Below are 26,170 nucleotides of genomic sequence, written 5' to 3' on the forward strand. Positions count from 1 at the left end.
TCACATTGTCACCTGTGCGTGCCTTTTTTTCTAATGGCCTTAAACTGCCAAGTGGCTGCAACTGCAGCGTGCTGATTTTAAACCCTTTTATGGAAAGCACCATCCCCTTTTCAACTAGCATCACTTAAAATAATGAGTTAGATGCACTTGTATTATTCTGTCTTTCAAGTGGATTAAATTCACAGGCTCGCTCTCCTCCAGTCTCGCAAGCTTTGGCCTGGCTGTCTGAACCTCCAGATTAGACTGATGAGCACATGCCAGACAGCAATGAAACGCAATTACCCAGGCAAACTTTTGAAGGATTTGAGCCCTGGGGCACAGGCTGTTTACGAAAGACTAAAAGCACCGTTTGTGCTGAGCAGGACCTGTTGCCTCCGTCTTTTCCAGTTCTGGATCCTGCCTGCCACTGGACTGCAGGCAGGATTTCTGGGGGCCTGATAACATCAAGCTTCTGTCCACACCTCAGCACCTCAGGGTCTTTGCTCTGTTTTTCAACAAGAAAATGCAAGTACCAACAAAAGCCTATTATAACATCTCCCTTTGTGTTCACTGACTCTCTCTCTCTCTCTCTCATTGATTTATTTTTTTGTATTGTGTACTACCACCAAAATATGCAGCCAGGAATCATCCTATAGCTGACTGGCTGTGTAACTTCTTTGGAAATGAACAACCTTTCCAAAAAACAGGAACTTCCCGTCTTCTTTGAAAAAAAAAAAATGAAAAAGCAAACCAGTCTCAACAGCACCTCTGAATTACTTTCCCCTTGATTTGAACAAAAGAGGTTTCAGAGGAACAGAGGTGGAGGGAAGAGAAGACAAAGAATGGGCAAAGGGAAGGTTGACAAGGAGAGTGACCACGGTCTCCCCTCTGCTGACCCACATTTTTTTGGTTTGTTTTAGACAACCGTGGGTGACACAGAGGTGTTGGAATGGTTCTTCATCCAACCAGCTGAAAATTAAAATGTAATTCTGCTAGGAGAATGGTGGGGAGGGGAGGGATTGGGGAAGGTTCCTTGACTTTTGTAGTTGGTGTGGAGGAAGCACCAAGTGAAGCCAGCAGGATGGCAGCACTGAAATGCTCCACAGCTGGGGTTGGGGGTCCTGAAGCCCCCGTCATAGGGCAAAGGGTGGGTTTGGGAAAGAAGCTTCCATGAGGAGTGGGAAAATACGAGGGATAGCAAGAAAAAGAGTAAACTTGGAAGGATGGGTTTCAGAAGTGCTGGAACCAAGAACAATCTAGAATGCTTTTAGAGAAGGAGGCCACACAGGGGCACATCTGCACACCAAGGAAGGAGGAAGAACACCACTGCCAGGAGCTAGCAGTGAGTAGGGGTTGGGGTCCAAGGAAGTGGTAGGTAAATCATGCACTCTTACTCTGGGGTCAAGATGTCTAATGAAACGTGGAAAGCAGGGTCAGGATTCAGAAGGCAGCCTCCGATAAGGCTGAGCCGTCTTTAGAGGCAGGAAGATGAAAAGAAAGAAGCTGGGACGAGAGTTTGGCCTCAGGGAGGGAATGGCAAAGGGCAGGGGGGCTCACTAGCTTAGCTAGCAGAAGGCTGTGAAAGTGATGAGGGCCAGAAAGCCAAGAAGCACGGAGACTTCCTAGGCTCCTCCTCCTCATCACAAGAAGGAAAAGGGCCCAAGAAAGGGCAGGTGGTGCCAGCCAGGCTCTCCCCACAGGTTCCCAGCTGGGATCTGGGAAAGCAGAAGGAAAGAATGGAGAAAGGAAACAGCCAAAGGGCCTCAGCAGAGAGTTGGTGCTTTGTAAGGAAATAAATTGTTTAGGGCAGGAGATTCTGAAATTAACTTAAAACCTAAAATAAACAGTTTTGACTTGCTGTCCCAGGAGCAAGGAAAAATCCTTCCTCAACGACTCATGCACCCCTTTCTCTGCAGCTCTGGGCTAGGTTCGTGGGGGTCTTGGGAAGGAAAGAGTTCCTGCCCACCTGGAAGTCTCCTTCCAACTTGTTGATCTCAGAACCCTGATGTGCTCTGGGGAGAAGAGTGTGTAGTGGGTGGGGGCACGCTCAGGGTTGCCTGCCTGGATGGCATCTCATCAGTGGTGGTTGAGTTTTTACTATCTTACAGCACAGATGGTGGCAAATCATAGCCATGACAGTTGGTGAGGCGTCACTCAAGCATGCAGCCTATCTGGTAACAGCAGAAGGCAATGTGTGGGGAAATGCCAAAGTGACAGAGACCAACAGAGCAGTCAGGAGTCGGGAAGGGAGTCAGTCTGGGCCTCAGTGAGGACAAAGATGTTCTGGAGGAGATGGGGCAGGTGAGGTGCCCTGAAGAATGGCAGGATTCGGGGATGTTGTGGGGAGGAGAGGAAGGAACTTTCTGGGTAGGCATCCAGCATGGACCAAAGCTTGTGGGCAGGACTGGTCATGGGTGTTCAGAGGTCAAGCAGGAAGATCTGCAGCGTTCACCCACCTCAGTGTCCAGCCTCCCTCCTGTTCGTTGGCTTGACTTTTTGGTCATTTCAGAGCAAGAATGAGCTTTGGAAGAATGGAGCACCTCGTGGCCCAGAACGAGGCAGGGAGGCATGGCTAGAGGAGGAGACAGGAAACTGGTGGTTCCATGGTCTCCATAGGTATCAGGCCTCCCTGGCATCAGCTGACCTGAAATAGCAACACCTGCTGCTTTGGCCACTTTCCTCCAAAGGTGACATATTCAGACAGGTTCTACCAGGAGTGCAGGGCTAAGGGAACCTATGCAGTGCAGTCCCTGGACTCTCTGAAGGCCAAGGTATCAACAGTGAGCACATTGGGTCTTCACACGTCACTCAAGGTCACATAGAGGGGATTCAAACTCAGGCTGGAGTGTAGCCAGAAGTCCAGGTTGCCTATGCTCATTGCTATTCACCGTCTGTCACTCCGCTGCCTCTGAAAAGTTGTCCTTTTGTCCCTCTGGGATTGTCAACTGATGTACATACAGAGATACAAGGGTGGCTGAGCTACAAATGATTTATACTACAAGAAACAGACTGGCGCAACCTCATCTCTGGTAAGTCCTCAGTCTCAAATGAAATAAACAGCATGTGGATTTTCCCTGTTGTGTCTCTGAGGCCAAATTATGAGTCAGCAATGGGGCTTAGTGCTTAAATAAGTTGTGTATGGATGAGAAGGATAGGGCTGCCTATTCCTTGTTTGAGTGACTGCTGGCACATAAATGCCTCCCAGCTCAGGTAAGAGCCTCCCTGATCACAAACGGAGCTGGGAGATTTGTCGAGCTACTCAAGCCCCCAAGACATGGCCACTACATGTGTGAGATTTTCTTAGCTCTTCTACACAGGCTCCTTACTGTTGGCTCTCGCAGTAAAGAGTGGTTTTTGATAACTCTGGGAAGCGCTTTTCCTGACTCCTATCCTATGGCCCTCCACATCGTGTGGTCCTGCGATAGAAAGTCATTTCAGGGTGGCCTTGACTAAGTAATGATCCTTCAGAGTGATCTTCACCCTGGAGGGGTGCCAGCCTGTACCCAAAAGGGCTCCTGCCCGGGGCTGCCTCATGTCAGGGCCTCTTGAGAACTGGATTTGCAAAGTGTCTGCAGACGTAAGTCCTGGTGGCCTGCTCTGTCTGCTCTGATCACAAGGGACAGGAAGGCTGAACCAGGACAGGACAGAACAGTTTGCGGTTTCATCGATGAATAATATGGAGCTGGGGACAAAGTCCCCTCTGCTTTCTGGGGCTGTCACTGAAATGTCAGCAGTGGAGGGAAAACCAGAAGAGAAAACCTCTCACTGACAGGCGCCCTCAGTGTGGAAAGAGCTCAAGTTTCAGCGCTGGGGTGGGCCGGGGGCTGCACCCCTGCCTATTCATCCCACTTCTCCCCTGGGCCGCTCCACTCCCATGATGCTGGGAATTTATCCTACAACAGGCCACGAGCTCCTTGTTCTGCAGTAGGAAATTATCCTTCATAAGAGGACAACTGCTAGTATTGTTTGTTTTTTAATTTCCAAAAGTAAGGAGAAGTTTATTAAATAAGAGAGGGGGAAGGGAGAAGGCAGGAGGAGAGGGAAAGGGCCCGAGAGGCAGCTGACCCCAGCATTTCCCAAGTCTCCCCTTGGCGTCTCCCATCCCCCTTGTCCCAGACCCCCCTCCTTCTGGTTCTGAATGTGAAAAATAAGCAGCCTGCACCTCCTCGACTGGAGATGTGTCTAACAAGGCCCTCATTGTCTCAGACAGGTGTGAGATTGGACTTGATTCGAGGCCAACACCTCCAGTACCGGAGCCAGCTCTGTGAGCCGAAAACATGCACCAGCCCTCCAGTAATACCACTGCAGCCAGCCAGAGACTCAACAATTTAAGGCTTAACACACACAACATAAATCAGAGGAGGATGGACCAGCCGACCGGCAGCTTCTTGGGCAGATGCCTGCAGACTGTCTGCAGATCATACCCTGCCTGTTTGGGTTATTTGAGACTCTTTTTCTGTAATATAAAGATGAGAAACTGGGTGGAGCAGCATGCAGAGGCACACGGGTATTTGTCCTGTCTTGTTCCAACAGCCCCTCTTTCGCCTAAGTGCTGTTTTGAAGGGACTGCTCAGGACGGTTCACATCGCTACATCCAAATCCTAGGTATGTGTCCAAGCCGGGGAGGAGGGGAAAGGAAAGCTGAGCGCTCCGATATGGGCGGTATCTGTGTGGCCCTGGGCAAGTCTCTTAACCTCTCTGGGCTCATCCATCTAACGAGGGGTCTAGTTTTCTGCGATTCACTCATCTCTAATGCTCAGAAGTTCAAAGTCACTGTAAGAAGCGCCCAAGTCAGAGGAGGTCATTACACTTGGGAGGAAACTCACAGCACCATTGAATGCTCTTTCTGAGTGAATCCATGTCTTTGAGCAAGAAAAGTCTCTCCTCCTCATACCTGTTCTTTAGAAACTTGTGGTTCTCAGACTGCTGAGGCAAGCCCAGAGCTCGAGCCCCCGGGAGTGTGGTCATGACATGGCAAGAGCCACATGCTATGGGAGGGGAAGATGGAGATGACAGGTCTGCACTGCTAGTTACTGCCATGCTCCAGTCCCTCCTCCTATCAATTCTTAGATAAGTTTCATTGAGGAGGGAGGATTACCAAGTCACCAAGTCTTAGTGAAGGGAGGGGGCCCAGAAGCCACCCGTCAATGCGGGAGCCTCCACTCTGGTGCCTCTGAGAGAAGGGCATTTGGTCTCTGCAAATTCCTGTGACATTCCAGGGTAGCTTTTGGCCCTGCCATTCGTCACCCTGACCCTGAATTCATGGACAAGGACGTGGCCGTCACAGGGATGCCTTCATTTGGTCCCAGCTCTCTCCCTCTCATAGCCGTGCACTCTGTAGGGAGCAATTGGCATGAAGTTTGGCAGTGGCGTCCTGAACCGGGATGACAGGACCTGCAGTCAGCACCAGCCTCCCGCCCCTCCTGGCCTCGGTCTGCCAAAGCGGCTTCGCATTCCCACAGCTGTGGCTCCAGCCTCTGCCCTGTCACGCTCGCACACCTGTTTGCCATCCTGCTTCTGGCCCGCCAGCCCAAGCCACAGCCCCGAGCAGGCTTAAAGGGCCTGGCTTGTGGGAGGAATCGGCACAGGATGGTATTTACTCAAAATCACACAGGAAGGTGAAACCTGGTTAAAAGAAATCCTTTTGTAGCTGCTTCATTAAAAACACCAAAGAGGCTGACCATTCACATTTGTTGAACGCATCCAATTCACACAAGTAATAGGACAGGTCAGGGTTCACCCTTGCCTGCTATCAACATGGGCTTTGTGCTCAGGAAGTGACCTGTTGGTCTCCTGTAGCTGGTTGTCCCCAACAGGGAGCAAGGCTGGGGTGCCGGGTGGGGCTGCAGAGGGTGGGCATGGCTTTGAGGAGGACTTCCCTTCCTTGCGTGCTTTAAGGATCCCTCCTCCAGCCAGGCATGGTGGCTCATGCCTGTAATCCCAGCACTTTGGGAGGCCGAGGCGGGCAGATCACCTGCGGTCAGGAGTTCGAGACAAGCCTGGCCAACATGGTGAAACCCCAGCTGTACTAAAAATACAAATATATATATAAAAATATATATATTAGCTGGGGGTAGTGGTAGATGCTGTAATCCCGACTCTGTAATCCCAGCTACTCAGGAGGCTGAGGCAGGAGAATCCCTTGAACCTGGGAGGTAGAGGTTGCAGTGAGCCTGGGTGACAAGAGTGAAACACCGTCTCAAAAAAAAAAAAAAAAAAAAAGAATCACTCCTCCTTAGCATGAATTCAACATTTTAAAAATGGAGACTCAGAAGCAGCACATGATACTGAGCCATGGGACCTAGCATCTCCCTGAGATGGTGTATTTCCAGAAAAAGGCAGTGTGAGGCACAGCATGGTTCAGTGCCCAAGTGAATGATCTATACCAACCCCAGAGACTGCTCCGAGGCTACCTCTGAGGCAGAACCGAACCAGCCAATGGGAAGGGCACTGGGCCAGGAGCCAGAAAACCTGGATGTGAGGTCTGCCTCTAACTGGGAAAATCACTGAAACTCCCTGGGCCTCAAGTGTCTCATGAGTAAAATATAGGGCTTTGGGCAAAGAAGTTTAAGATCTTTCAACTTTAGCAGTTTACCATTTGGTCTTGTGGAACAGTGATTATGGGAAGTTCTCCTGTTTGGGTTTATCCAAGGAAACAAAACTCAAATGAAAATACCACTAAAACCACCAATACCTTTATCCACTCTGGGGCTCCCAAGGAATAAGGAGACACTGGGGGAATTACCGCAGAGTAGCTGTGTGACTTGGAGAGGACCGATGGGTACAACTAACTGGCGATACGACAATGCCACCAATAAGAGCACATAAATAGCAATAATAATGAAAAGAACACTGACCATTTATTAAGTATTGAAAGTGTACCAGGATCCATGCTAAATATTTGATAAAAATATATCTCAATCCTTGCAAAGACTTTGTGAAGGATTAATAAATACACACAATGCTTCCCACGTGCTACACATCAAGTGATTTCTGCAGGTTAACTCATTTAATCCTCACAATTCTCCCATGAGTTAGGAACTATTATTGTTACGATGGTTTGCAGAGGGGGAGAAGTGACACAGGGGAATTACAGACCCACATTCTGCCTTCCTCATAACGTGCATTCTGAGGGCTGCCATCTTTCTTCTGAATCTCTTCTAAGGATGAGATGGAAAAGATAGCTCTATCCTGGCTGGGGAGAGGGATGGACAGAAGAACCAACTTCTGCCTTAACATCTCCAGGGTGCTGTGTCTTCCTCTGAGGGAGCCATGAATGACCAGGGAGAAAGTTCGAAAATAAGGACAATTCTTTATAGAGCTGCGAATGCATTCCCCTCCCCTACCCCAAGGCGTGAAAGAATCAAATGAGGAAATCGGGAAGAGATTCTGGAATAGGAATAACAAGATTTCCCTTCCCTTCCACTGAATTGGCCATCAGTAATTTTGCACAAATTCAATTTTGAAGTCATGCTTCATAATTTGTGGTAAATCATATTAAATTAAACAGATCCATGTCTGGGCAACGGCTTCTCTCATTTAGGAACATATGGTGGCTCAGAGCCTCTCACACAGCAAAACTATAAAGGCTCCTTTCAAATCAGCAGCACAGTAAGGGGCTCTGGGGCAACCCTACTGGTTTTCCTGAGAATGTTAGTTAGGGGTGACCATTAATTCATGGGAACTGCAGTATCCAGAATGACAGAATGTTAGTGTTGAAGACAACCTGGTTAATCACTTACATGATAGATGAGAGACTGGGACTTGGTGGTAAAGGAAACAGTGCTGGGTCACGTGAAAACAAAGCAGACACCACAGGCAGGACCTTCCAGGCAATGCTTCCCCCTAACCATGTCATGCACCTACAGGTGACTGGTGGTGGGGATTCAATGAACCAGCAACATTGGTCTGTTTTATAAATACGAGCTATCATTATTTTATTACTCCCTTCAGTAAACATGTGAACCAGGCAATGTCCTTGTCATAATCTTGCTGTCGTAACTGCTCTGTGATAACCCAGGTATAGACACAATCACAAACAAAGGCTACCATTTTAAAATGGGGAAGTGGGTGAGTCTCATGCTTCAAAAACTTCTGCATTGATCTTTAAGATACCAGCCTTGTTGGACAACCAACAGAAGCGCGTCTTAAAACTCAGGCAGTTATGGCTGTTCCACATAGCGGGTGATTTACAACAAAGTATAGATGAAGATTAACCGGCCTTGAGATGAGAGAGCTAAATAAACCACTTAATGGGCAGAAAGGCCAAGTCGAGCCCTTGAGCTTGTGCTGACTTTTACAGATATTTTAATAACTTTATCATTATATAATTTGCCATCTGATATGTGCAGAGAGATGCACTAATGGAGTGAGAGTGGCCACAACACTGTAATAATCCCGCGAGACTTAATCAAACCACCATGTTCGTGTCCCTCATGTGACCTGCAACTCCAGGAAGTGCAATCCCTAGTCACATTATTTCTTCCTCACTTTTTATCTTGAGATGTTCTTTAAAAAAATCCCAAAGCAAGTGTACATATATGTAGTCCTTCCAGTGATATAAAGAGGAACTGGCACAGCATAAGCTCTCTGGGTCTTGGATCTGGCTTTAGAATGACTCAGGTTGAACACATAAAGCCGTAAGGTAAAGAGGTCATCACCCATAGCAGGAACTGGCAATTTATAAGGCTGGGAGACTTAACCACCCCAGATGGGTGAGCTCCTGATACTCAAGTTAGCACTGACTCAGCGAGGGCCTTGAGGCTTGACTCACAGATCTTCCCTAGGGATGCTTTGCTTTTATGACACCAACTGAAGGATCCTACAGTGTCCTCCATACTTCCAAGAGGATTGAGCTGGACATTACAGTGGCCCATGTCTTATTAAACGGAACTGATGATGTTGACCTTATGGAAGCTAAGATTCAGTGACCCAGTTCAGATTGGGTGGAAGAAACAAGATGGTAGAGGAATTAAGCACCATTTCCATTCCTAGTGGGTTTTTTTTTTTTTTTTCAGATGGAGTTTCACTCTTGTCACACAGGCTAGAGTATAATGGCCCGATCTCGGCTCACTGCAACCTCCGCCTCCCACGTTCAAGCGATTCTCCTGCCTCAGCCTCCCAAGTAGCTGGGATTACAGGTGCCTGCCACCACACCCAGCTGATTTTTAGTAGAGACAGGGTTTTGCCATGTTGGCAGGCTGGTCTCGAACTCCTGACCTCAGGTGATCCACCCACCTCAGTCTCCCAAAGTGCTGGGATTACCAGCATGAGCCACTGTGCCTGGCCCCTGGTGTGTTTTAAAGCTCAAGTTTCATGCCACTCCACAGGTGTTAGGTGATATGAGACACACAGGTCAGGATCGCCATTTCCTCTTCCCTCTGCCCATACTGATTCCCTCCAGGAAAGAAAGTAGGGAATTTTATCTTTAAGAACAAGAATCCCCTTCCAAAAAGATTAATTCCCATAATAGGATCTATGGAGATCAGAATTGGAAGACGCTTTTCAAAATCTTGAAACCCTATTGAGAAAGTTCTAAACCCTAAACATGACTCTAAGGTTGTATGGAATAGTGATGGTGCCCAGGATTGTGGCATCCTGTGTCTGGAGGCAGTGGCTGTCTTTTCTGCCCAATCTTTCCTATCCATGATTCAGTCAACATTTAGTCAAACATTCAGTCAAGCATTTAGTGCCATTGTTCTATTTTTTCTTAAAACAGAAAATGGTCTATTCCATGCCATTTAGGGGAGCGTGAACTGGCTAAAACTCAGCCTGAAGACTTTCCATGGCTTGCTAATCAGAAATCACCTGAATAAGAGGTGGTACATTCTTCCCCTATCAATTCTCAGGAGTGCACAGAGAGACAAAAAATAAACATGGTTGGCCAATGTTTGTTTTTAGGGTGAGTTCTATACTATTTTTCTATTGTTATTTTGCTGTATTTACTGTAGTTGGTAACTGAATCTCTAATATCAAAACATCAGGTGTTCTGCCAGAAAGAGATTACAGAAGAAAAGCCTATGAAAAGAAACTGGGTTTGTCAGTGAAGATTTTATTTACAGGAGTTTTGCAATCGGTATCTTTAATCTCCTTAACAATTGGGCTATTCTACTGCTTTGAAGGCAATTGTTCAATAAGGAGAAGGTCCCTGTGAGGCTAAGGCTTGGAAGGAGGAATGTAACAGGGCTGATGACAATTGAGGCAGGTGAAACCCTCTGCCTCTGTCAATTTCCCCTAAAAGTCAGGGTGGGGTGTTCTGAGGGCCAGAGAGAAATAAGCAAAGACAGAGGTAATGAAAGTCCCTCCGCATCATTTAAATCACAAATACTGGATTTTAAAGAGCCCTAAAATAACTGAATTTGAGTGGGCCTGAATTTCTGTTCCATAAGGCAAGGAAAAATCATGTAGATGAGTAAAACCAACTCAGTCTGGAGAACTATGCCTAATAAGAAAACCCAAGCAGTAGCTTTCTAAGTAGAGCTGTTTTTCATATTAGCATATATTGTTTGTTCTTCTCTCAGTACAAACTTTTGGCAAACTTTGATACTACTTCATGACTACAGTAAAAGTTTCTTTTTTAAAAGTCCAAATTTGAAAGGCTATCTTCCGGTGATTTGTAAATCACCATCCTTTTGAAATGGGTGTGTAGTCAACAATGCCTGGCAATAAAGTCACTTTTTTAAGAGGCAGCTTGCTTCAAAATAACAGTGACATGCCTGGCTTTGGGAGGTCAAATTCTTGAGTCCATCCCAACTGTCTGGCTTTGGTCATCATGTCATCTTCTGTTCCCATGCTTCTGTTCCTACCATCTAAGCTGTCATGAGCTTTTGGAGGCTAGGACAAGAGGCACCTGGGCCTCCTGTTTCCCCATCTGGCACTGCTCCCTGGACACAGGGAAGAGAGCTCTTTCTGTATCACTGTCAGGACCTCTGATTCCATCGGTATAGGTGCTCTAGAAAATATTAAGAAATATCTGATCTCATCTAAAAAAAATCATACATTTTTCTGGCTGGGAAATAAAAATACATTCAAACGAATGATGGACTGAGGTTATAGTAACATGATTGGGGCATTTGTGCATGAGATGTTCAGTTTACATTTACCTGTCCACCATGTTTGTTCTGGGGGATGGACTTGGGAGAGTTATCTCTGGACTCACCTGCTGTGCCTGGTCAATGGTCTGATGTCCCCTATCTTTTGTACAAAGATACAGCAGTTTGAATGGTGGCTCCAGAAAAGATATGTCCATTTCCTGACCCCCCAGAACTGTGAATGTGACCTTATTTGGAAAGGGGCCTTTGAAGCTGTAATTAAGTGAAGGATTTTGAGTTCATCATGAATTACCTGGGTGGGTCTAAATATAGTAACATGTATCCTCATAAGAGACAAAAGAGGAGATGACACAAAGGAGGCCATATAAAGAGGGAAGAAGACGTTGGAATGATACAGTCTGACACAGTCACAAACCAAGGAATGCCACCAATGGCTAGAAGAGATAAGGAAGTATCCTCCCCTAGAGGCTTCAGAGAAAGTATGGTCTTGCCAACGCTTTGATCCTGGACTTCTGGCCTCCAGAACTAAGAGAGAATACATTTCTGTTGTTTTAAGCCACCAAGTTTGTGGTTATTTGTTAAAACAGCCGCAGGAAACTAATATACTTGTGCTGTCGTTTGATTATGTCCCTCTAAAGTTCACATGTTGGAAACTTGGATCCACTGTGGTGGTGGTGATGAGGCCTTTGCAGGGAGCAAATGGGTCATGAGGATTCTGCCCTCATAAATGGATTAATTCCATAATCACACAAGTGGGTTATTGGTGAAGTGCCTTTGCTATAAAAGCAAGCTCTCTCTTGCACTTGCTTTCTTGTGCCCCTTGCTTTCTGCCTTGGGTTAATGCAGCAAGGACCCCACCAGATGCCAGCACCATGCTCTTGGACTTCCCAGCCTCCAGAACTGTATGAAATAAATTTCTTTTGTTTTCTTTTTCTTTATTTTTTTGAGACTGAATCTCACTCTGTCACTCAGGCTGGAGTGCAGTAACATGATCTCAGCTCACTGCAACCTCCACCTCCCCGGCTCAAGCAATTCTCCTGCCTCAGCCTCCCGAGTAGCTAGGACTCAGGTGTGTGACACCACACCCAGCTAATTTTTTTTTTTTGTATTTTTAGTAGAGATGGGGGTTTCACCATGTTGGCCAGCCTGGTCTTGATCTGCCTGCCTTGGCCTCCCGAAGTGGTGGGATTACAGGCATGAGCCACTGTGCCCGGCTGTGAATTAAACTTCTTTTCTTTACAAATTACCCAGTCTCAGGCATTTAACAAAAGAACTAAGACAGAAAGTTGGTACCAAGATGTGGGGTTGTTACTACAACAAATACCTGAAAGTGTGTAAGTGGCTTTGGAACTGCATAACCGTGAAGGCTGAACAAGTTTGGAGGAGCAGGCTAGAAAAAGCCTGCATTGCCAAGAACGGTTCTGCCATTAGGGGCAATTCTAGTGAGGGCTCTGAAAGAAGACCTCAGAACTAGGGGAAGTCTAAATCTTCGTAGAGATTACTTAAGTGATTACTTAAGTGTCTGTGACCAGAGTGCTGGTAGAATGCTGGTAAAGGCCATTCTGATGAGGCTGCAGATAGAAATGAGGAACGAGGTATTGGAAACTGGAGTAAAGGCCATATTTCTAAAACATAAGGTTGCAAAGAGCTGGGTGAAATTGTGTCTGTGTCCTAGGACTTAATGCAATGCAGAACTTAAGAGGGATGAACTAGGGTATTTGTGGAAGAAATACTTAAGCAGCAAAGCATTGAGGTTGCTGTGTGGCTACTTTTAACTACATATAGTGAGATGTGATAGCAAAAGAATGACTTCAAGATGAAATTTGCAATTAAAAGAGAAGCAGAATGGAAAGATTTGGAAAATTCACAGCCTGGCAACGTAAAGAGTGAAAGTGTATTTGGAAGAGAGTACTAAGGGTGTGGCCAAGCAACCGTTTGCCAAAGAGATTAGTATGAATGCGAGGAAGCCAGATTCTATTCATCGAAACAATGGGAGAAAGACCCCCAAAAGCATTTCAGAGATCTTCGAGGTTGCTCCTCCCATCATAGGCCCAGAGCTCTAGGAAGGTAGAATGATTTTAGGGGACAGGCCTGGGGCACCCTTCATGGTCACTGCCCAGGGCTGCCTCTAGTCTCTGCTTCCTGCATCCTGGTGCAGCACACCTTGGCCACCCCAGCTGTGGCTTCAGTGGGCCTAGGTGTAGCTAGGCTGCCATTCTGAAGGGCACAAGCAGTATGCCTTGATGGTCTCTGTGTGGTGCAAATTCTGTAGGCATGCAGAATACATGCTGTGGAAGCATGGCTTCCTCCACCTAGATTACGAAGGATGCCACAGACTGCCTAGAAGCTCAGGCCAAGACCTACCACAGGGGAATACCACTGCAGACAGTACCTAGCAGGGCAATGTTGAACAGAAATGTGGGGTTGAAGCTGCCACAAAGAGTCCCCACTACGGCTATGCCTAATGGAGACACAGAATTGGGGCTATCCCTGAGAATCCAGAACTGCAGAGCCACCAGTGTGCAACTCTAGCCTGGTAACACTGCAGACACAAGACTTCAACTTGAGAGAGGTGAAGTTTGGGCTGAGCCCAGCAAAACTGTAGGGGCAGGGCTGCCCAAGGCCTTGGGGGCCTAGCCTTAGCCCCATTGTATCCAGAAGGCAGAACATGGAGTCAAAGGAGATTATTCTCCAGTTTTAAGACTTAATATTGTTTACCCTGTTGGATTTTGAACTTATTTGGGACCAGTTACCCCTATTTTCTTGCCAGTTTTTCTCTTTTGGAGTAGGAATTTCTACCTTGTGTCTGTCCCACCATTATATTTTGGAAGTATTGTAGAAGACTTGTTTTGATTTCACAGCCTCAAAGCTAACGGAATTTGCTTTACATGTTTCCTTGCATCGCATCCATATCTGGTTTAGACAAGACTTTGGACTTTCGACTTTTGAGTTAATGCTGGAAAGAGTTAAGACTTTGGGGACCACTGGGATGGAATAAATGTATTTTTAAAATGAGAAGCACATGAATTTGGGGAGGTCAGAGGTGGAATGCTATGGTTTGAATGTGTCTTCTCAAAAGTTCATATGTTGGAAACTTGGTTTCCATCATGGTAATGTTGAGAGAGGGGGCCTTTGGGAGGTGATTGGGTCATAAGGGCTCCATCCTCACGAATGAATTAGTACTACCATTGAGGGAGTAAGTTAGTTATCATGGAGGTGGCTTTGTCATAAAAGTGAGCTCTCTGACAGATGCTCTCTTGCCCTTCCACCTATCTGCCATGGGATGACTCTCAGCAGATGATGGCACCTTGCTCTTGGACTTCCCAGCCTCCATAGCCACGAGCCGAATAAACTTTTCTTTATATATTACCCAGTCTATAATATATAAGACTAAGACAACTTGATATTATTGATGTTGATCATAACAGCTAACAGTTTTTGAGTGTCAAACCATAGGCTGGCTCTAATGTCCACTGCTTTATGTTTCACAATGGTCCTAGGATCTGCTAGTATAATTATTACTCCTCTTTTGCAGATAAGAAAACTAAGGCTTTAAAAGGTTAAGTAACTTGCCAAAAGTCCTATAGTGAATGTGGTAGAAACTAAGGTAGTCTGCCTGTTGAGCTCTCATTCTTTCTTAGCCACTATGATCTGCTATCTTTCTTGGCTATTAGATTCCCAGCTCAAGCCTTCTGATATGTAGCCATCAATATCAAATACATGCTCCAACTACATCTTTGCTGAAACTATTATTCTTCCAAATGAAATCTTTCAGTGCGTGGGTGTGCTGGCCTACATATTTACAAGCATAAGGGGAAAGTTCAGAACATATACAGTCTACAGAAGAAATATTTCATCATTAAGATCAAGCCCTGCAGTGAATCTCTGCAGTCATCCCACTGGTTTTCATTTTCTCTCTCTCTCCCTTCTTTCCTTTAATTATTTTTATTTATTCCTGTGAACACCTGATTCAGGCTTGTTTTCAGGGTAAGATTCTAATGCTATAGACCTGGAAAGGCTCTCACACCCTACTACACCCTGTTAAAAGTTATTTTTAAATAAAATCATTCACCTGTCATGTTTATAGCCTATCATATAAATTAATTTCTCACATTCTGAATATGGTACTTTGTGTAACCATTAAATGACCATTTATGGACTTACATATGAGGATTTATGGTGTTTGATTGTGGCCTCCATTTCCAAGGTAATCAAATAGCCCCTACCTCCTTTGTTTTTAAACTTCAAAGTGCTAGAAGAGTAAGGAAGAGAGGGAAGGAGAGAGAGAGAGAGAAAGGAAAGCAATGCAATGCAGTTGGGTACTTTACCTCCAAGGCTGGAAAGAGGATTTAGCTCCTTCTCCTACAGGAAGGTGGAAAGGTTTTCTTCCTTTTGTCTATCCAGATGATAAAGAGAGAATCAGACGGACTTAAATAACTCCATACAACTGAGAAACAGAGTCGTTTCAGTATCTCAGAGTTTTGCAGACAGCAGCACCAGAATATAGTCCTTCCTAAGTAACTTAATTTTGGGGGAAAATAATTAGCAAGACAGAAGTTACTTGGAATACTAAAAATCAACAGATGATTTGAGAGGTCAGGGACCCCTCCTGGTCATATGGAACTCTCAAAGTGAGGCACGCATACTCATAAAAGTGGATCAGATGTTGACTGGGTTTGGATGATAAGCACTTGGTCCCAATGAACTTCAAAAGTAGGAAGGCAATGGCTCCAGTAAAGTAAAGAGAGTGGCTGGTAAGCCTTCTCCCTGCTCATATACCCCTCTTTCACTCCTATTTAGAGATTCATTATTCTGAGTTTTCTTTTTCCCCAAACTTTATAAACAAATGCACATGTACCAAAGGAGACAGTTTATTAAGGTGCCCACCACACAGCCTGGCCCCAAAATTATTCTATTATCAACATCTAATTATAATAGAACATGTATAATACAAGAATGCCAAGTGAGTGGATAGTCCAACACTTCTTCCATCCCTCCTTTGGTGATTGGGATTCTTCTCGACACTGGTCAGCCCTGTAGTAAATCAATCCTTGACCCAAGAGTGCACGCCCAGGGAACGGCCACCCCACTTGCATTGGCTTTGTAGCAAGGAAGGTCTGGGTTTGCATCCAAGTTCATCACTTACAATCTTTGAGATATTGGGCAATTTTTAACCTCTGAATTTCGATTTCTCTGTCTATAAACCATACCATAGGATTGTTGAGGGAATGGAATAATATATACAAATGTCTGACCCATGTCAAAATAGCTCACAACTGGTCTAGTTAAAGAGTTAAGCCTTCTTCCTACATGTTTATGACAACCAGCATGCACAAGAACAACAAAATGGGCTTCCCAGTTTATCTAGGTTTCAGTTTTCTGTACCAGCATCTATTACTCCATCCTCATATTCCCAGAAAGGAGGAAATTACGACACCTTAAATGTGATACATCATATTTGGCCAATCAGGGGTGAAATTTTAAAATCACTCACTCGGGTTGCCCAAACCCATCTCTAGGTGGGAGTTGTGACTGAACAGGCATTGGTACCACCAGCTCTAGAATCTGCCCTGTTCTGTCTTTTGAAATAAATTAAAAAAGAATTCTAAGACTCCATCATAGAAGTTAACGATGGTGTCTTAACTGGGAGAAATGTGTAGCCCAAGGGTCTACTCATGACAAAATGGCTTTCTATTCAAGTTTAAGACCTGATAAAATAGAAAGTTGAAATAAACCTCAGACCTTTAATAGTTAAGACCTCAACAAATAAACAGTGGTTTAGTGGCATGGCAACCTGCCCCTCTCTCAATCTGTACCGTGCTTCAGATAATTTGAGATGTCTATTTTGAATGACCCTCTAGCACATGTGGTTCTAGGTAAGTATTGGTGCTATTCTATATCAGTATTTTCTTGCTGACAGACTTAGAGGAGCTGGCATAACGCTTCTGATAAAGTCCTAGCAAGGTAGGGTTCCTGAGTCTCTCTATAAATCCCAGCAAGCTCTCCAAACCCCCAGTTACTGACATTTCTGTAAAGCTGAAAAACATTCATGCGTCTGGACAGCACCACTGTAGAACTACGCTGACAAATTGGATATTTTTCTGAAAACTACCACTGCCATTTCAAAGAAAGCCAGAAACACATGCTGTATTTCTTAAAGTATCTTCGTAAATATAACACAGAAACGTCAGGGCTGAGCCTGGAAAACAAGCATTTTCCTACCGTCAAGAACAAACTGAAGGTCTTGGCTGAACAAGACTTGCACATTACGCCTGTTAACTTTCCAATTTCAAGAGAAAAAGCCCAAGGCTCTACTCAAAACATGATTAGTGTAAAACAGTGTTTTCTTATAGGAAAGAAAGAACAAAAGGAAAAGGAAAAGTTGTTTCACATGAAAATATTCTAGATACTTATTTTTTAAAAGTTGTTCCCAAAATTTTACAAGTGAAGTACTGAATATCGAATTCATATTTTGGAAAGAAAGAACACCAGCAATATAGTTCACACATTCTTTAGAGTAGCAACCAAGCCCGTAGGGAACTCTAAAAGCGAGTTATGATTTCTTAAATGTTGCAGAAGTAAAAAGTTTTCAAGAGGAACAAAAAAGGGGCGATGCTTAGTGTTAAACCTGATACTCTGCTAAGCATATAGGACTCCAAAGAGCCGATGAATGCCCGTCGCACAGTCCACAGTAATGCTTTTGCCCAGGAGCTTCAGAGGATGAGAATTCAATGTGCAACTTCCCCCCATTTTTTTTGTTTTTTTGTTAAAGAGGCATATCTAATGAAGAAGGAAATCAGATTGGATTCACTCTTCAGCAAAAAACAGAGCAACTCAATGGTGACAATATCAATTTTCCCCAATGTGGCTGAATTTTCCATTGCCTTTAAAAATGCTTAAGACTTTTTGTTCCCAGATCAGCAGAAAAAGGCAAATCCCTTAACCAACCTAGTAGTATAAATGGCCAGTTAGGCAATGAGAGACTAAGAAAACAGAGTCTTCCTTTTGATTTTACACATGAGTAGATGATATGAATTAGTTTTCTGAGATGATGTGAATTAGTTTAAATGACCTTAAAGGCAAGATGAAAGAATCTCCTTGAGAGTTGTATCCTCTTTGGAAGCAAAGAATTGTTTTGCCCCAAGCCCGTCTCACTCACTTAACATACCATTTGAGTTAATTTACCATATAAGCTTGTATTTTGGAATTTTAAAAATTCAATGTACACATTTTAAATCATTATTAATGATTATTATGTAACAGGAAACCAGTGGTTTCATGGATCCTCTTCCTAAATACACCTAAATGAACCTATAGATGACAGGCAGCCCCCCAAAACATCAAGCTTTAGGTTTCTGTTTGTTTACAAAAGGGCTACTCCACAGTTAGGCCACTTAGCTGTGTGTATAGTATCTTCTGGAAAGACTTACTTGGAAATTTTCCAATCAAGTAGAAGAACCTTCCCCAGAAACCTAACAGTGAGAGCTAATGGCATGGGCTGTCAAGCTCCATGGGAGACAGTGGTCATGCCTTTTGAGAACCCATGTTTTTGTTTGTTTGTTTGTTTGTTTGTTTGTTTGTTTGTTTGTTTTTTTGAGACGGAGTCTCACTCTGTTGCCCAGGCTGGAGTGCAGTGGTGTGATCTCGGCTTACTGCAACCTCCACCTCGCGAGTTCACACCATTCTCCTGCCTCAGCCTCCCGAGTAGCTGGGACTACAGGCACCCGCCACCACGCCTGGCTAATTTTTTGTATTTTTAGTAGAGACGGGGTTTCACCGTGTTAGCCAGGATGGTCTCCATCTCCTGACCTCGTGATCGGCCTGCCTCGGCCTCCCAAAGTGTTGGGATTACAGGCGTGAGCCACTGCGCCTGGCCTGAGAACCCATGTTTGAACCCAAAATAGAGAGCTATTGGCCTGGAAACCCAAAGGAACAGATGATATTTGTACATCCCACAATACAACCACATACAGAAAATGTCTGGGGAAGCTAATTCCTGCTGTCCGAGAGGGGCAAAGAGCTACCACATTGATTGCTGGCCACCTGCCCTTTTCCCCAGATGTGTTGCTTATCTTTTCCTTAACAAGCCTGCTACTTTGAGAAAGAAATATTACTGTAAACCATATCACACACAGCTGCATCCTGCATGGCACAGAGAAAAGTCTGCATTTTGGATTTTTGAAACGGTATCACACAGCAAACAGTCATTGACGTCACTGGTTCTACAGTGTAAATGAACTTCTTGTATTATCTAATTTGGCACAGTGGGCCTTAGGCAATTATTACATCTTACAGTGCTTTAGTAATTGCCAGCTAGCCCCACGGGATGGGGGGACCTGCATTCTATATTGATTTGCAAGTAACACCCTTGATGTGATGGCATCCATACATTTCTACTATTTCTTAATAATAAAAAAACACTAGATACAAAACCCACAAATAATCTGGCAATAGAGAGAACTTGAAACGTCCCCATCTTCACTTTGCTTGACGTGTGTGTGTGTCTTCAAGCCTAATGGGTAGGTAAAAAAAATAGCATAGCCAAAGCTAACTCTTAAAAAATTCAAGAGAGCTATTTATCCAATATGGATATCCATACCCAGAGCTCCTCGTACCCTCTGTAGCAGTGCTTTTCCTTGTGGGGATCTGGTTACAGTGCAGATCTGACTCGGTGGGTCTGGGGTGGGGCCCAAGACTCTGCATTTCCAACAGCTCCCAGGTGGTGCTGTTGGTTCGAGGCCTTTCTCTGAGCATCAAGGGGAAACCCCAGTTGGTCTGGGAGGGTGTGTGCACATGGGGTCCAGCTGTGGGTGGTGGCCCAGGTGCAGGAGAGGCAGGCAGTGGGCTCCGTCTGGTACTTACCCTGCATCTGACTCTGAGGCTGAGGGTTAAAGGCAGTGGAGTGGTTCAGGGAGGCACGAGGGTTGGGCGTGGGGGCTGGGTGGTGTGGGCTGACCCTCATGGCTGTGCGCCGCAGCTGCTCCAGTTCACTGAGCCGCTCGGAAAAGGACAAGCTCCCGGGCTTGGTCTGATCATCTAGTTTCTGCCGATGTCCTATTGTGGGGAGCAGGGAGGGGAGGGGATGGGAGGAGGGAAGGAGGGAGGGAAGAGATCAGAAAAAGTATAGTGGATTTCCTAAAATTGGGGCTTTTCTTGTCTTTCCCCTCACCCCAACATAGACTCACTAGAGATATGCCCGGTGGGCTAGCTGCCAGTGGGAATTTGGGGCCACTGTCCTCTCAGCAGAATGGGCCCCCCTTCACCGCCCTGGCCACAGAGTGCTCCCCCAGTCTGGGCCTCAGCACCCTCCCCAACCCTCTACACCCACTTCCAATGGGCACAACTCAGTGAGATACAGAACTTGGTGGTGGTGGTGATGCCAGGAGGGAAAGAGGTGCATTAATTGTTGGCACATGGCCACATGCCAGGGGCTATGCTGTGGCAGCCAGGAAAGGTTGCCTCCCAGGGACATCAGAACAGCTGTTCCTTACTGCAAACCCAGCCACCGGCACATTTTAGAGGCCCTGCAGCTTAGTGGTAGTGCCCCTTCCAAGAGGAAATGAGGCGTGGCTGCAAACCCACAGAGTCTGCAGAGGTCAGATTTCCAGGTACACACAGGGCATCCTCAGCCCCTCTCCCTCTCCCTCTCCTCACAGGCTTTTCACAAGCATTCCTTCTTCCCCGAAGCCGACTCCCCCATGTACCCCAAGAAGGAATTGACAGGAAGGCCTCGCCTGTGTCTTGTCCAATATTCCCAGCAGAATAGGCCCACTGGAGCCCAGAGGTAGCTACAGCTTATCTGGTGAGCTTCCCCAGGGGGCTCAGGACTGGTGGGATGGGATGATGGGCCTCTCAGTGTCTATATAGGGTAGGATGGTGGATCCCTCAGTGTCTATATAGGGTGGGATGATGGGCCCCTCAGTGTCTATATAGATAGTAAGTGTCCTCATCATGCTCTTCACCAAAACAACTGTCACCAGGAAGCAGCAAGCAGAGGCCACTCATGGGGGACTGGGGCCTATGGTTTTCTCAAAATGTCCTTACACCAGAGCCAGTCCTGCCATGCAAAGCTGAGGCTCCAAGGTACGGAGGTAGCCACAGGAGGCCTGGGCCATTCATTTCTCTTTTAAAGACAATGGCCTCCTGCTGCTTCCTCAGCCTTATGGTTCCAATAAAGAGTCCTTGATCGATTGCACAACCCCTGTTCGCTATTGTCAAATGTTCCCAAAGCCAGATTGAGAAACAGCCTGCCCGCTGCCCCCACAAAGTGCTCTTTCACATGCCCTGACCCAATCCTAGACTAGAAAGAGGCCCCCTTGATTCCACTCCCGCAGCCTGGGGTAAGAGCAGACCACGAGAAGTGCACTGTAGGCCAGCTCCCAATGACTACAATTAAAAAATTAAATGGTGTAACTTGCATTATGGCTGCAAATCTCCATGGCTGGCCATTTCTTCCTGCTGCCAGGCCCCTTGGCACAGTTGACATTGTCTCAAATTCCAGACCAGAAAAAAAGGGCCCACTATATTGCAGTGATTTTATCATTAACAAGACCTGTTTGGCTCCGAAATGAGGAAAAATACTTAAGCATAATATTTGTGTAGTTCAAATGCAATGGCCCCTCTTGTCATATGTCACCAAGGCAAATCTGGACTCTGATTCAGAGCTCCAGCCCACAACAGGGGACTTGAACGCAAACAGCCTGAGTCACGCAGGCTCAGCACACATGTGGGAGGCCTGTTCTCGGCTGAGTATTTTAAGCACCGGCTTTGTGGATGAAAGGCCATGGGGCCAGGTCTTGGAGCAACCTCCGTCATCCCTTTCCCTCAGAAGTATGACAATGTCTTTTTTCTAGAACACTCTGTGTTGGTCACTCATGGTGTGACTCAGTGCCTCTGGATGAAGCCTTCCTTAGCTCCTCCCTCCTCTTATCTCTGCCATAGATCCTTGGCTTCCTGATGATCAAACTGAAAAATCTGCAGTTTTCTTGCAGAAAAACAATTCCAATGGAACAACCATTCAAAACATAGTAACTCAGCCCTTTAACCTCCTGCCACAGTCTAATGCCTGGCATTACGAGTTGGAGTAAAGAAGAAGGCAGGAAAAATGATTGTGGTGAGCTCTATCTGCCTCAGAAATAATGCCAGTCGGCAAAGGCTGCCAGCAGGTTTTGTGCTCATTTCGAAACTTCACATTCCTCAGGCACTTAGTGGCATTTTTGAAGAACACTGTGTCAAGGACAGTGGGTGACCCAGGAGAGTGATGTGAGCGAGGTCATTCTGAGTACACAGCACTTGACATGGTAGAGTCTACAGCCAGCCTTGGAAGAAAGGCTCTTGCCAGTTGTGTCTCTCTTAGCCAGCAAGCATGGGGACCTGTGCCACGGAGACACCTAACAGGAATCATCATTCCAGGTAAGCCAGTCCTGTGGTCAGGCACAACGTGAGGTTTTTTTTCTTTTTTCTTTTAATTAGTCCCCCTCATTACTATATACTTAGAAATGAGAGCTTTAACTTGTGAGCAATTTCTATACCAGCTGATACCTGCCAAAATTGTAGTCATTTATAGAGATTAACTGATGACTGTCTGCTTTAGCAGAAGTGTTCAGGCATAACTCTCAGAGAAAACAATTCTTCACTCTAAGCTGTTTTCTAAGCCCTGGGAGTCTCAGGGCTGAGTTTAATGCTGGAGGATTGGGGAAGAGCCCATTCCACTCTCCCCACGTGTGTTCCTGGGAGTAAGTAGGAACGTTATTGCCTTGGTAGGGGTCTTGACCCTCAGGCTCACAATGGTGCTGGAGAGCTGTAACACCAAGGCACAGGGGAAATGAGAAGCATTAGCATATTCAAGGTGTGGTTCGGATGCACTTATAAGCTAGATCAAAGGAACATCTAATTCTTTCTGAAACCATCAGACCTCATGTGCCAAATAGCAATATTTTGCATGAAATATACAAACTTCCGATATAAACTTTCAAGCTAGGGAAAATGAATACTTTATGTCTTCAGTTTCCTGTATCTGTGTTCAGTTAAAAGGCTCATTTGCCCCCTGAATGTTAAATAGAGGAGTATGGAAAATGTCTACTATCCAATTCACTTTTCTTCTTTCTCACTGAGTACTGGGCTTTAGAGGGCAACAGGGAATTCAACCCTGGGTCAAGCCCTTGGGTAGAACCAGGATGCAGCTCTGAACACCTGCATGCTGGCAGCTTGGCTTCTTCAGCATGTTTGGAACCAACTGTGAATGTTTACAGGGCGGTGCTTAAAGTAGTGGGCACATCAAGATTTCACACTGGGACATCTTAAGCAGAGTTGAAAAGGGTCCTAAATTCTTCTATTACCATTTTCTCATTTTTGAAAAAAAGAAAGTACTTGGTGGGAATTTTATTATGTATGCAGAGTCATAAAAATCCAAAAAAGGGGAAAAATTATATATAATAAAAATAAGTCAATGCCATTTGCTAAATTTTACTTCATTCCAAAGGCGTTCCTGTTGTTTTCGGGGTTGGCTGCTCACTAGGCCATCCTTAAATGTTATGATATTTTGTGATGGATAGTGAGACCAGCTTTCACTTTTCTGCTGTACACACTAAACTGAGCAGGTATGCCTATCTCATTGATAACCAAGCTGCCTTTTTCAAGACACCATTGTGATCTGTGGCTGTAAGTAACATAAATGTAATATATGATCTTCCATTAAAGAAGCCAGATAAGGTTAAATTACCACTATTTCTTGGAAGATTTTGGTTAGAGAGAATAAAGAATTTTCTGGCAGTCAACAACATATTAGCCTATGTTTCTGATACGGGTTTACTAGTTTTCTTGATAGATTCTCAGCAGAAAAATGAGGAAGGTATATACTCAGAAGACTGTCATGATGAGCCATTGAGCCAAATCTATGCAAAAGCATAATACCAAAAAGATATATATCTCTCTGTATATACATGTATAAAATTGTGGTTCTTCTAAAAGCATATAAGAATTTTATATAGTCAATTTTAAAAGGATATCTGTATTTCAGAAGATGTTGGCCAGTCAATTGGATACTCACTACATGAATCTAGATATAAAAATATGGGGTTTTCTTCCTTTGATTTGCTACTGCTTATGACAATGGAAAAGAAATCAACGTGTGTAGAGAACAGCTTACTTTTCCTGGTATCAGTCCAACCTTGAGGTTGCAGGGTCATTAGGATTTCAAAGTGACAGTACTGAATGTGACCCTTCCTGAAGCCCCTTGAAGGTGGTGAAATAAATCTCCCTAATTGCAAACCTAACCATCTGCTGGCGAATTTAATGTTGGGAAATATTGTTCAATATTATTTACACATGTATATTATATATACTATATAATATATACTATATAATATAAACTATATAATGGTATATAATATGTCAGTATACATTCTAATTCATATTATACATGCATGCTTATATATCATCCAGTGCTACATAACTATGGGTAGCCTCACTTTCCCCCACCCCAATTTCTCCTCATATCGTTAAGCTAAGACAACACCACAAGGTTGGAATACTTCAGAACTGGAGAATGGCCAGAGAAATCAGCCTTGGTTTTTAACTAATGTGTGGGAAGTGAGGTTCAGAGAGGTTATGTCATTTGCCCAATCTCACACGGCCAGTTACAGGAAGAGGGCAGGTCTGAAAACACACACGCTCTCAACACCCACCAACACACACACTCGGGATGTACACCCGGTGCCCCTAGAAATTCAACACCCACCGACACACACGCCCGGGATGTACACCCAGTGCCCCTAGAAATTCAACACCCACGGACACACACGCCCGGGATGTACACCCAGTGCCCCTAGAAATTCAACACCCACCGACACACACACTCGGGATGTACACCCGGTGCCCCTAGAAATTCAACACCCGACACACACGCTCAGGATGTACACTCAGTGCACCTAGAAATACACATTTCTGTGAATTCAAAGTGAACAGGGTGGAGAAGTGCACAGTACTTCACAGTTTTAGATCTCAGAGACACGAAAGCACTTGAACTTTTGCATTCTGCCTCGACCATCTCACTTCTGCTCCCAGTGTGTGTGCAGAATCAGAAGACAGCCCCAGCCACACTGTGACCTGCAGGCCGTGAGGCTGTGTTTCACCTGCTTGAGTGGGCAGTGGAATTACCCGGGCATTCTAGCTTGGTAGGTTGGTCTGGGGTGAAGGGCCTGAGAATTTGGAGTTCTAATAAGGTCCCAGGTGATGCTGAGGCTGCCGATAAAGGGAGCACACTGGGAATATCTGCATGAGAGGGAGAGCTCCTCCTGGTACTCAAGCTTCCAATGTGCATTATTACTTCCCTTCTCCTACCTGCTTCTGATTTGCTGTGTGCTGGGGAGAAACACACGAACTAAACATGCCTGAACTGTGTTTAGACTGTGTTCATGAGTAATGACTGATGGCCTCTTTTTGGTGGTAACTATTTGGCCGTCTTTGCATTTTTTTAACTCTTCAATACACACAGAGCAGCTGAAAATGCCCAAACTCTACCCTGCAGATGGGCAGATGTGTGATTGTCTCCGTCTCCTACAATAACTGGGCACATTCTGTTAGAGTCACTGTCATGATAATCAGTCTGATTGCTAAGGTGAACTCCCAATTCTCAAGTAGGAAGTAACTTCTGCTGTGCCATCTATAGAAAGACTTTGGGGAATGGCAGGGAAGGGTAACAGGGAACCTTTATTCCGTTCCACAAACGCAGCAGTTAAGTTCTCTGAGTGCCCACAGGACCGGGTGTTAACACAGATGCCACAATCCTCCTCCCCTCTAGAGAAACAACATGGTCCCAGGGAAACGTGAATGCTAGTGTAGGCGTTAAGAATTCTCCATTCTAAATCTGCTTTTCTACCAAAGTTTGCTGTGGACAAGAGCAAGTCTCTTCATCACTGAGGCTCCATATCTGGAAGCCTGGAATTAAGAGACTAAGAAGGATTACTCCAAGGGACTCTAAAAGCAACCACAGCAATTATATCAGCTGCGATTATCTACTCAACTGGTTCTAAGCATGGTCTTTCTTGAACAACTTCTAATGAGATTACGACTTTCAAAGTTTTCCCTTTTGTCTTTTTTCAGGCAGACACCTGGCCTCTGCGAGCCAGTGCCAAGTCTAA

The 26,170-nt window shown here is 45.2% G+C and overlaps 1 protein-coding gene across 4 annotated transcripts in view; it reads right to left on the reverse strand.

The window, feature by feature from the left end:
• RUNX1 (RUNX family transcription factor 1) overlaps positions 1-26,170 on the reverse strand; it is a 260,670-nt gene that overhangs the window by 26,541 nt on the left and 207,959 nt on the right. For 2 of the 4 annotated variants that reach the window (XM_030806196.1, XM_030806198.1), the window contains exon 7: positions 19,893-20,084. The exons of 1 other annotated variant lie outside the window; for it this stretch is intronic. In XM_030806196.1, the coding sequence (XP_030662056.1) occupies positions 19,893-20,084 (192 nt within the window). Of the gene's footprint in view, positions 1-6,815; positions 7,241-19,892; positions 20,085-26,170 lie in introns of those variants that run through there. One more of the 4 variants, XM_030806200.1, reaches the window with a different exon arrangement.

This window comes from Nomascus leucogenys, chromosome 25 (assembly GCF_006542625.1).
Source record: "Nomascus leucogenys isolate Asia chromosome 25, Asia_NLE_v1, whole genome shotgun sequence".
NCBI lineage: Eukaryota > Metazoa > Chordata > Mammalia > Primates > Hylobatidae > Nomascus > Nomascus leucogenys.